Genomic DNA, 12,649 nt, shown 5'->3' on the forward strand with positions numbered 1-12,649 from the left:
GGGTAGAGTAGCACTCTTAAATTGCTGTGTGGTGAAATGTATTCACAAGAAGTATATGTGTATCTGTGTATGACTATACATGGGAAACTGGTTGTCCTGGGCACTTTCAAAGTGTCTGATTTGCCCGATACAAAGGTTACCTAACCAAAGAATAAGTGTTTTCCTCTAGACAATGTGTTTCAGAATGTTTTTGCTCTTTGAGAAGTTCAGTAATGTTTCTCATCGGGGGCTCACAGTCCGCAGGCTTGGGATGAACTTAAATTTTAAAGATGTAGCAGCTTTTCCTTGACACTTTGTTTTTGATTCTCAGACACCAGCTGCTACTCATGTCTTCACCGTTGCTAAGAACGTCTGTGGTATTACCTCAGTGTGAAAACGTGTCTGCAGCTTCCCGAAAATGGAGTATCTCAACGTTACTTAAAGCACCCTGCTTTAAAGTGTTGCTGGCAGGCGGCATTGGCCTTATTATTTATTTAGGAATGCTTTATCAGGAGGAGAATGCTTTTTTGTGAACATGAGTCGCCTGGCTCTTTCACCGGGCTTCCGCTTCTTGTCCCACGTCATTTCAACATTGACCTTTGCGTATTTCGCTGCCATCTCGCTGGCTGACTCACAGGGCCTTTTCCCGAGGCTGGAGAACGTGGGAGCTTTCAAGAATGTTTCCATCGTGCCACCCCAAGCAACATGTGGGCTCCCAGGCCGCAGCACTTTTTGTCAGAGCTCCACTGCTGCCGCCAGCCTGCAGTTCTGTACCCAGCGGATGTGCATCCAGGACTGCCCATACAGGTCTTCACCGCCTGGCCACATCTCCCTGTTCTCCGCGGGCCTCGGGAGCTGCATCACCGTAGACAAGCGTGATCTGTGTCCCAACGCTCATAGCAATTCCACAAGTTTTATTTTTGGAAATCACAAGAATTGCTTTTCTTCTCCTCCTTCTCCAAGGCTGGCGGCATCATTTACTCTAGCTGTGTGGCTGAAACCTGAGAAGGAAGGTGTAATGTAAGTAGTCGAGTGAGTGTAAGCTTTCCTAGGGGTCCTGAGCCATAGTAGTGAAGACTTGCAACACGAATCCTTAAACTAGAAAGGAAGGCGAACGCTGGAATCCATGCAGTTGAAGACCAGTTGCTATGGCCGTCTTCCTGTTTAAGTTTACATTGCAAATACTGTTTTCCCAAATTTACAGTTGTTTCTCCTTTCCATGGATGAAGCGAGCCCTCAAAAAAGAATATGTTAAGATAGCTTCCTTGCAGACAGACGTGTTTACACGTGTCTCATGTATTCCCTGGTCGTTTAGCCAAACCTTTGGTCTTGGCCTTCAGAGGCTCAGCCAGGCTCAGTGTGAGCTTTACAGTGCACGGGCTAGTAGTACAAATAATTGATATTTCCTAAGTCTTGATCTAGGTTTTTATAAACAACCTACTCCTGCTGGAGTATAAAATTTTCATCAGGCAGATGGCTCTCTAAGGGCTTAGGACTGTCTTTAATTCATCCGTATTTTCCCAGGAAGAGGTGTTTGTTTGACTCATGGAAGATGCCCAATAACATGAGTTGAATAAATGAATAATCCTCTAACTCTGAAAGGATACAGCTTTTTGCCCTTTGCCTTGTTGTGTCTCCTGTTTGGAAATATATAGATAAGCATAAAAGAGTCCCAATAGATTTTATGCCATCGATCCCAGTAGAAATGCCTTCAGTGAGTTTGTAGTGGGGCTTTGTCATTTTTTGTTTATATAATCACTTGGTTTTCATTCTGTAATATTTTCTAAAACTGCCATCTCATGTGTTTTCCCTAAGTATTTAGAGCCGATCTGGAGATTTGAATAAGTAAGAAAGTTTTGAGGCACTTTTTGTTTATCGTTTGTCTTCCTGTAGAGCTTTTGGCTCTCCCCCTTGTGACAGTTTCTTTGTTTGAGAGCGTTAACCAAATATCTAAAAACTTGTGAAACAAACCAGAAAAGTCTTATAATCTTATAAGCAAATATGACTTAAATGTCCTTGGTGTTTAGTTTTAATTTGCCAAGTGAAAGTCGGCATTTTTCTTCATGTGAAGTGAGAATGATCACAAAGCATTATTTCTATTTCTGTGTCATCCCTAAAAGAAAACCCTGTTTTCTTACTGTTTGAAATGTCAGTAAAGCCAACCTACTCCGTTTATGTAAGGAATGTCCAAGAATTGTCTGTTGGCAAATATGGCTGGGAAAAACTTTCTTTTTTCCCCAAGTGCCCCCTCCCCCTCCCCAGGAGATCTGTCTCTACCAAATTCTTCTCTTATTGGTATCATTTAGTATAAATAAGATAGAGGGGTATTGATAGAGGCAGTGGCACATGGTTTACGGTCTGGAGAGTTCCATGCATCAAGGTCGTTTTCATTCTCAAAACTAAAATAACTATGGGAATTGGGGGAATTTCGGGGTGTTTGCACTAGATAAGTAAAACAAACAAAACATGGATTATCCAATTATTGTTTATCCAGGAGCAGAATAAATCCAGTTCCTAAATATTTTGCTACCTGCCTTCCTTTCACATTCATTATCTACCAAAGCTAGTATGTTTACAAGCAAACAAAATAGCAAGGAAGATAATCAATAACATATTAAGAAATGCATTTTCAGTAAGCTTGGGAAAATAAGCCTGCATTTGGCAAATACATTCTTGAGTAATGGTCACATTTTAACTTGTTGGTTTAAACTCAAGTAAAACGAATGCAGGCAAACTCTTCTTGGACCTTAGACATCTTATGGCAGGGGGTAAAGAGACAACTCTTTTCATCCCAGTGATTTAAAAATATCTATCCACCAAAGGGTTAAAAAAACACAGAATTTCTATGAAGCCTTATCTCTACTTTATATAAAACCTTTATGCCAATCTATTTGCCTATGTTAAAAAATATACTTGTTCTCATAACTTTATCACGAAATACGTGTACAAAATCTAGGAAGACCAGTAACAGTGAAATAGTAACTGGTAAGCGTTCTCCAATCTTATTCTTACCTCTTAACTCCACAAAAGAATAAATGCAAGTGAGAAGCAATAATTTGTGGAAAACGTAACCTGTAAGGAAAGTTTTAAAACATCTTTAGTAATTATTCTTGGCTTTCCCCATCTTATCTTTGCCTCTTTGATACTTTCTCTTCTTGATTTGGTCATTGACACATCATTTCTTGAGAGTCTGCTCTATATGAAGCTCTGCTTTGTTCTCAGAAAACTCATGACTAATGGGAAGACAGATCAGTGTCATTACGTTAAAAAAAATGTTTATTTATTTTGAGAGAGAGAGAGTGAGAGCGCGCATGCACGTGCACAAGTGGAGGAGGGCCAGAGAGAGAGGGAGAGAGAGAATCCCAAGCAAGCTCTTCCACTGTCAGTGCAGAGCCTGACATGGGGCTCAAACTCATGAACAGTGAGATCATGACCTGAGCTGAAATCAAGAGTTGGAAGCTTAATTGACTAGGCCACTCAGGAGCCCTGTATCAGTGTCATGACTGAGGCAGCAAGTGAATACCAAGGAAGGCCCCTTAAGCAGTCTTCAGCCAGGAAGAAGGGTATTCCACGACCAGGCATAATCATGGAGATGCTGAGCTGAGTAGGAGGCAACTGGGTGAAGAAAGGGAACCAGACTCCTCCAGCATCTGATGAAATTCTCCTCCCTGCGATGTGCCACCTTGTTGAGTTCTTGTCTGTGACATGTAGGCTGATGGGCATCTTTCAGAGCTAGTCATTTGGGGAGATGTTAATGGCTAATGTCAGGGATATTTGTCTTTAAATAACAGATCTTTGGGAATAATCCACTCAGGAGGCTACAAGCAAGCATTTATAATATTCTGCTAAAAAGTTGAGTTGCTACATTGAATGTGATAGGAGTAGCTTAAGTTCATAACTGTTTCCGTTCAGTGTCTGGTAATATGCAATGATATAATTAACTTAAAATAACTTATATTAAACACAAATTAACATAGAAAATAAATATTTATAAAAACACCATCTGTCGATTTAAAGGGATGGGGTAAGTGTGCCACTGTGGTAAGGATAGAAGTCATTTTTAAAAAATAGTTGGATAGTTGGCCTGACAGAAGACCTAGAAAGTTCTTGAAAATTCTTCTTTTTTATCAAAATATGATTTCACTGTGTTCTTTAGAAGATTGTATGACCTTTAATCCAAGATCATCAACGTTATCTCAGTGTCTCAGTTGGACTGTGTGGCCATGGAGAGCCAGCCGGTCCTCTTACAGACACTGGCTTTGACTTCTGGCCAGTCAATGATGAAGTAAGAAGAAGCTGTAGTTGTCCATTCTCCATTTCATCATGGGAATTAAAAAGAGCACTTCTGACTTCAGGGCTAGCAGTCTTCTATGGACACTAAATTCTCTTTGCATTAAAAAAAAGAGAGAAAGATTTGCACTGGTGACTCAATACCCAAGCCGGACGTAGCGTAGCGTGCTGCTTCCTATAAAAGAAATAGCAGAAGACTAATGAGCCAATAGGCTAAATGTTGGTTTTGCAGGATGACTCAACCACTGTCGTTTCCACCATTAATCTCTAATAAAGGGTGTTGAGGTTCTGGGGAATATACTGTAAATAAAGATTCCATTTTTAAAAAATTGAAATTAAAGGGCTTCTTAATTGGAGTAAAACTTGGCTCTGCATAGAATGGCATTCAGGCACTAATTCACAGTGCACCTTCTGAGTGGGGTTTTCATGCCCCCGTAACTGCACAATTGCCTTCGCATGTCTTTTGGTTGGATGCTGACCTTTTCTCTTTTCTGGTTGCTTCCTAAGGTGTGTTATAGAAAAGACGGTGGATGGGCAGATTGTGTTCAAACTTACAATATCTGAGAAAGAGACCATGTTTTATTATCGCACAGTAAATGGTTTGCAGCCTCCAATAAAAGTAATGACACTGGGGAGAATTCTTGTGAAGAAATGGATTCATCTTAGTGTGCAGGTGAGTAAAATAAAAAATATTTAACATTTGGTTAAACACGAGGATCCGTCTTCCTTTCTTTCCTTACATGGCATCTCCCCACAAGGTCTGAAGCAGTATTTTTAGATTTCATTTACGTGTAAATGACAACGAAAGAAAAATAACATTTAAATGACCTAATGATGTATCGCTTGATAGTCCGGCATTTCCCCCCTCACCACTGCTGTGAAAACTCCCACAGAAGCTTAGGACAATGCTCTTTGGGATGATGACAACCTCAGGGAATTTTTGTTTTATTTGGTTACTATATTTTGCTAAACAATGTGGAAGGGCTCTTTCAGTGCCTAGTACTAATTTTACCAGTCATGGCAGCATCACCGCCCCCCTCCCCCCGAGCCTGGCTGTCTTTCCCAGATAGCATCTGATGATGTGAGTGAAATTTGGCTGTTGCATTAAAATGCTGACCTTAGAACTAATGAACTTTACACTTCAAACACTCAGAAAGTGTTATATTATTACTTTAGTTGTCAGCCACAGTTTGTTTTAGCCTTAGAAGCTGTTAAAGGCTGAGAGAACTGTGAGCTATCTGGTATTTTACAGTTCCTGGGAATGCAGACAGAGTGTATCCTTTTTTTGTTTTTGTTTTTTTCTCCAGGGTACTGGAATGGCCCAGTGTGGCCAAAAGTCATCCTTGTCTTTCACACCAGAGGTCCCGTGTGTGTAGTCCCAATTCCTCGTACTCACAGGAGTGGCCAAATAGGGGTTCGTGCAAACCCCATTCACACTAGAGGATAATTGTACCCTTATTCTTTTTTTTAAGTTTGTTTGTTTGTTTGTTTGTTTGTTTATTTAGAGGGAGAACATGAGCAGGTGAGGGAGCAGAGAGAGTGGGAGAGAGAGAATCCCAAGGAGCTTTGTGCTGTCATCTTGTAGCCTGACATGGGGCTTGATAAACTGAATCGTTAAATCATCACCTGAGCAGAAACCAGGAGTCAGATGCTGAACCAACTGAGCCACGCAGGCACCCCATACCCTCATTTTTTTTATTGAAATGATCTTTGATTTCCCGCACTGTTCTTGCAGCCTGAAGCAGTTCTCAAGTAGACTTCCTTAGAGGGCCTTGAGAATTGTTATTTGGGTTTTAAAGTTTATTTCAGCACAGATACCATTCTTGAGGATTTCAGTACACTTTGTGACATATCTTTGTTTTGCCTGATTATAACTGTGAAGTTCTGCCATGCCTTTGCGTAGTACATTAAAGGCCTTAGGAAGAAAATTTAAAATATAAATGCAAAGAGGTAACAATGATTGATTTCTACAGGAAGGTATTGACAAAGTAATATCAAATCAGGGTGTTTTGCCTTATCTACTTGGCTTTTACTTAGCGTATGGGTTTATCAAATGCAGTTGGCAGGGGGCAACATTCCAGAGCACTAGGGTTTGGAGGGTAAGTCATATCTGGTTATAAGGCCCTGTCTATAGCACATGATGGGTTCAATCTGGTGGTGTTTGCCTCTCATTTGTTCGGTAGTTACAGATAGGGGACTAATTTGTTCTATATCTTGAAATTGTCCATTTCCCCCACTGACCAGTGCAACAGAATTGGTTTATAATGTTAAAAATAGGAAAATAGAAACTGTTGAAGAAGATGTCAAATAGATAATGTTGGTTATGTATCTTTGTATAAACAATTGTTAAAAAATGTTTTTTGGGTTTTTTTTTACTTCCCTTTATTTTGCCTTATCTGTGAAACTGCCATGTTTTGGCAGGCAATAGTACATTAAAAGCTTTACAAAAGAAAGTTTAAAATCCAAATGTGAAAAGGTAACCATGACTGAATTACTCTCCTAGGAGTAAAATGCTCTTAGAGTGCCTATTGAAATCAGCATTATCATTTCAATACATGTCAAATATGAGTCATTTCCTAGTTTAGGCAAAAATTTCTTTATAAATCATTAAGTTGTTCCCTTCTTTAAAGAAAAGGTTAAAGTCCTTATGATTTAATGAGACTGCTTTATTTCATATCTGTTTGACTATCAAGAGAAAACTTGTCCTCTCCAATTTGTATATTTCTTTTATTTTTTTTTTTTGCATAAGTTTTCCCCCATTCTTCATTTTACATGAAAACTATGAAGTGGTCATAAAACATTAGAAAAACCATATCGATCAGTCACTGGTTCACCTGGCATTTTTTAGTGGATTTGGAGACACCCAGCATTATGAGAATCTGGATTCATTCAAATGAAAATTAGAGTGATTATTGACTCTAAATCAGAGATCTGCATAGGCTTCCTTTAAATTTGACATCAGTTTGAATACATTTAAGATGTTATGAAATTTATAATAATTCATACCATAGATGTTTAAAAAGGAACATGCTCATTCTTTAAAGGGTGTTATAGTGTAGTAGGGAGGATAAGAGATCAGAATTAGGGATAATTTATTCAAGTAATGCTACTCGGCCGTCTTAACAAAACCATTTGACTTAGTTTCCTTACTTATGTGATATGAGGTTTGGACTAGGTGATAAAGGGAGGCTTCCCTGAATTCTTTCTGAATGCACATAAAGGAGTAAGTGGAGTGTGAAGTGAGGCACAGTTGAAGTACAAAAAGCTCTTGAGTGGGGCGCCTGGGTGGCTCAGTTGGTTAAGCATCTGACTTCTCAGGTCATGATCCCACGGTTCGTGAGTTTGAGCCCTGCTTCGGGCAAGCTCTACCATGCTTCGGGTAAGCTCTGTTTCTCTTTCTCTCCCTCTCTCTCTCTCTCCCCCTCCATTCACTTATGCCCTCTTTCTCAGTCTCTAAAAAAGAAAGAAAAGAAAGCTCTTGAGTTGTGTGGGGTTGTCTAGATGGTGACAGAGCCTGCTCTGTGAGCTTACCATCTGGCTTATGCTTTTCTCTGCTTCCCCATGCTGTCTAGCATTCATAGAGAAACATTTTTTTTGGTAGATTTTCTGGCCAAGATATGGACAAAAGCAGTTTCCAACTCTGTCACTGTATACCTGCAAAGAATATGTTATAAAATGTAACTCGCTGTTGCATTATTATATAGTACATCCAAATTCTGTTTGGTTTGTGAACTAGAGATTTCTATCATGCTGGGCATAAGATAGAGCACATAATCGATAATCCAGTGTAGTCTCATTTCAGATTGCAAATCTAATTAATGTGTATGCATATTTTTACTCATCTTCCAATATGGTCATAAAGAAATGAATTTATATGGGATGTGCATGTGCATGTGTGTATATGTGTGTGTAAAAATAAAACACCTTTACTCATAAAATTGGCTCAGAAACCAGAATTTAACTTACAAAGGGTTAGTGACATAAAATTAATGAACAAGTCTGACCTTACACCTTACCTCAGACAGTTTACTCAGTATCAGCTTTCCATCAGTAAAATCAGAATTTTAATTTCCCAAATTCAGAAAACAGAAATGAGTTTTAAATAATTAAATCTCTGGGCAAAAAAGATGCCAGGAAGAGGCAGACATACTGAACATTGGAGGTCTAGTTTCTTAAACAAAAGATGCCCGATGTTATAGTAATGGATCTAACAGCTTTTATTCTAGAACTAGCATTTTGAAGCTTCAACCTGTTGGAAAATGATTAGTTTTTAAATTAATATTCATTCAGGGACTTGAATCTGACACGATTGCCAATTTAAATTTCACTTTGGGGTTTAATATATTGGCTATTTCAAATTATATCAAGCTGAAATTCGTTATGTCATATTTTTTGTACTAAACCTGGAAAAAATCAATTCAGACTTTTTATTATCAAATGGGGAACACTGATAACATTAGCAGATTTTTTAAAGCTTAGTTTTCATATTGAATCAGCACGTGCTTCTAGTTCTTGTGAGAGATCTCTTTTGATTTTCTTTCTCAAAAAAAAAGTTTTGAAATACCTGAAGAATTTTACTTCCACAGTTCGTTATGGGTTGGTAGGTGAGACAACTTAACAGCATGCTCACATTTAGATGCCTGTCATTTAAAAGTAGAAACTCAGCCTTTCTTATGAAAATACTGTTTTCCCTTAAACAGTTCCACATATTTCATAGGGCAAATAGCATCAAAGAACCATCAGTATAGAAATCCTTCAGTAATTATGCTGAAATACAGTAAAGCAATTTATAATTTGAAACTGATGAGATACTGCAACTCTGGAAGCAAGAAATGGTTTAGCAGGGAGGTTATATGCATTTTCTATGCTCTTTTTGAAGGCTCCTTGAGACCCTGACAGTTCAAGAGCCAAAGACGGTTCTAGCCACGGTAATGTGAAAAAGAGCAGTTCTAATCTAATACAATGAAGGAAAGAATGCATGGTAAATCAAGTTTTTGGAATCAATAGATGAAGAATAGGGGGTTCATAATCACTGTTTGTTCATGAAATACGTTCTTTTGATTTATGTATTCAATATGAAAAAGGAAAACTATTGATAGTTCTGAAGAAAAAGAAAATGCAATTTAGCCAACATTTGCGAGAATAGATAAACCAAGTCTCTCAATTAATCTCTGCAGTGTATGCCCATGTGCACACTTTATCAAGGTATTCCCATGTCTCTATTGATTGAGGGAACATAGAATGTCCATGCAACCTTATGGAAGCTTCCTCATTCAGTTCAGTAAGCTCTGTGCACTGGGATTCTCATGGGAACACCACCTCAATTCTCATCCCAAAAGACTCTTAATCCACATTGTTTCTTTAATAATTTCCAAAGTTTCACCTATAAGTGTCGATGCAAATGTTAAACATTGCTTATTTGTGCAAAGCCTTCTGTTTGTATCCAGCCGGCCGAATGTCACCTGAGTTAGTTTATCCAAAACTAATTACATATTCATTGAATTTACCAAATTATATTTTAGAATAATCAGTTAAAAATGCTGATAATAATAGCTGCCATTGAGCACCGATTATATGTACTGTATTAAACATGGTATATGGTTAAATTTTAAGTGCTAATAATAGTTCTGTGCCATTGGCTTATCTCCATTTCAGAGATGAGAAAAATGATCCTTGGATAGGTTAAGTTAGATTTATAGTCTCTAGTTTTTCTGATCTTTAGCTAAAAATATAAATTGCCATGAACCTAGGTCACTATGATGATCTAAGGAGTAGTTATTTGAATCCCCTTACCTAAAAAACAAAGAACTGAAGACATATTTGTAAAATAAATATAAATTGTTTTTCTTCCCGTTTGTTGTAATGTAAATATTTGTAATGCTTCACATATGGACATGATTTGTACAAATAATTAAAACCAATGTATTTTACAACTATATCACTCATTGCGACAAATGGTTTAAATGTACAAAAGCGTGTAATTTTATAAAAAGTTCTGCTCTATATATCTATGGTTTATGACAGTCAGGAATGACTACAGTGAGTTAAAGAAAGAATATCCCATTTAACTCATCCTGCTCACCTGATCCATGACATGCAGAACCAAGACTTGTTGTGATCCAACAAAATAAAAAGGAGGGATTCTTTCCACTGGATTATGGAGAGAGGTGAAACCATCCAAGTAAAAATTATTCTCTGTACATTTTTGCATGTGACTTTAAACTACAATATTTAGTCAGAAGGGAAGGCTTTAATTGTTTACATTTTACTTAAAAACTGTGCAACCTTAAGGAAAATCATGTAACTCCTCAAAATGTTATCTGCCCATTAGAAATTGTGAACAAAGATAAACCCCAGCCTATTTGGCTTACACTATAAATGTGACATGTAAAGAAAATAATGCTTGATAAAGCATATTATAGTCTGCTATGATGGAGCTTACAGTCTATTAGGAGAAAAAGACAATCAAATAATCACACCAATGAAAGCAGAATTATAACTGTGGTATGTTCTATGGGATCACATGAAGGACAATTTGATCATATCACTGAAGTCAAGGAAGGCTTACTTGAAGAAATTATATTAGACATGTGTATTAGTGTTCTAGGTCTGCGCTAAAAAAAGGCACCAACTGGGTAGCTTAAAACAAAAATTTATTGTAGCACAGTTCTTGAGCTAGAAGTTTGAAATCAAGGTGTCCACACAGCCATGCATGCTTTCTCTATAACCGGTTGAGGAGTGTCCTTCCTTGCTTTTGGCTTCTGCTGTTTGCCAGCAATTCTTAGCTTTTAAAAGTTTTTTGTCCATTCATCTCTGAAGGAGAGAGACAGAGAGCAACTGGGGGAGGGGCAGAGAGAGAGGGAGACAGAGATTCCAAAGCAGGCTCCAGGCTCTAAGCTGTCAGCACAGCGCCTAACACTGGGCTCGAACTCACGAACCTTGAGATTATGACCTGAGCTGAAGTCAGACGCTTAACCAACTGAGCCACTGAGGCACCCCAGCAATTCTTAGCTTTAGATGCCTCACACCAAATCTCTGCCTCCATTATCACCTGGCCATCTTCTCTGCTTGTGTCAGTGTCTTCTCTTCCTATAAAGAGCCTACTTATATCAGATTAGGACCCACCCTAATTCAGTAAGACTTCATTTTAACTGATTGTATCTGGGAAGCCCCTATATCCAAAAAAGGTCATTTTTATAAGCACTGGGCATTAACATTTCAATCTATCTTTGTGGGGGACACAATTCAGTGGATAATGAGATGTATTCAATAGAATGCATAGGATTCAACTAGGCAAAGAAAGTAGAGGACATTCTATACATGCATAGCAAATCACACAAACACCCTTTCATAAAAGAGAATATGTTCCATGTGAACAATTAAAAGGCCTGTATGGGTAGAATGCAGCAAAGCGGAACAGCATGTAAAATAAGCCAGAGGGTTTGGAAGAGGCTATATTTTAAAGAACATAGTTGGCCATGTTAAAATGTTTTTAGTGGGACTGTACTGAAATGCTTTATGTAAGGACCAGGAGATGGGAGTGGGGGAAGGGGAGGGAGGGAAAATGTATCACCTAAGCAGATGATCTTTTCATAAAAACCCCTTTGGTTTCAGTGAAGGAGCACGGTTTGCATGAGGTTAAGCATAAAAGGTTGTTAGGCTGTGCTCATGCTCCCCAGTGAGACAGAAGTATACCCTGAGCTATAATAATGATAGTAGATATTTAGAGACGTGGTCATGTTTGAGAGCTATTTGGGAATTTAAAATAAAGAACTTGTTGATGGAAGAAATTGGAGGTTAAGGGAAGGGAGTTCTGATAAATCCCAGATTTCAGGCTTGGACAATTGGATGGATATGTTTCATTTGCTTAAATAGAAACACTAGAGGAGAATCAGATTTTTGATACTTGGCACAAATGAGCTAGAATTCAGCTCAAGGCAATAATTCTCAATTATAGAAATCATTAGTATCGTAGAAACTTTAGAAAATATTTTGATGCCCATACTCCATTATGTCTTTGTTGATCTGGGGTGAGGGCCAAGTATTATTTCTTCTTTCCCTCCTTCCTCCATGGATTAAAAAGTATGTATCAAAATAAAATAATCTGAATTCAAGACCGGAAATGATCAGGAAAGATGTCAGGAAAGATGCATTTGGAAAGTAGCATGTGAGTTAACTCTTGAAGCTAAATGGGATTTAAATAGGTGGAGAAGAAGAGGAAGGAAAAATTCTATAGACCAAAAGCAGGGGAACATTTCCTCGGAGATGAAAATATCAAAAGGTTTCACTAAGAGGGAAGGGTCTGAGTTTCTTAGAAAGATATACATCAAGTGTTAAATTAAAACAGGCTGAAAAAGATAGCTTAGAGGTTTACATAATG

General features: G+C 38.1%; 1 protein-coding gene across 1 annotated transcript in view; it reads left to right on the forward strand.

The window, feature by feature from the left end:
- The first annotated feature begins 243 nt into the window (after positions 1-243).
- Positions 244-12,649, forward strand: part of USH2A (usherin) — a 725,654-nt gene continuing 713,248 nt past the window's right edge. The window contains exons 1-2 of the mRNA XM_015077386.3: positions 244-999; positions 4,777-4,942. Of these exons, the coding sequence (XP_014932872.3) occupies positions 515-999; positions 4,777-4,942 (651 nt within the window). The 5' untranslated portion in view covers positions 244-514. The remainder of the gene's footprint in view (positions 1,000-4,776; positions 4,943-12,649) is intronic.

Source organism: Acinonyx jubatus, chromosome E4 (genome assembly GCF_027475565.1).
Source record: "Acinonyx jubatus isolate Ajub_Pintada_27869175 chromosome E4, VMU_Ajub_asm_v1.0, whole genome shotgun sequence".
Classification (NCBI taxonomy): Eukaryota; Metazoa; Chordata; class Mammalia; order Carnivora; family Felidae; genus Acinonyx; species Acinonyx jubatus.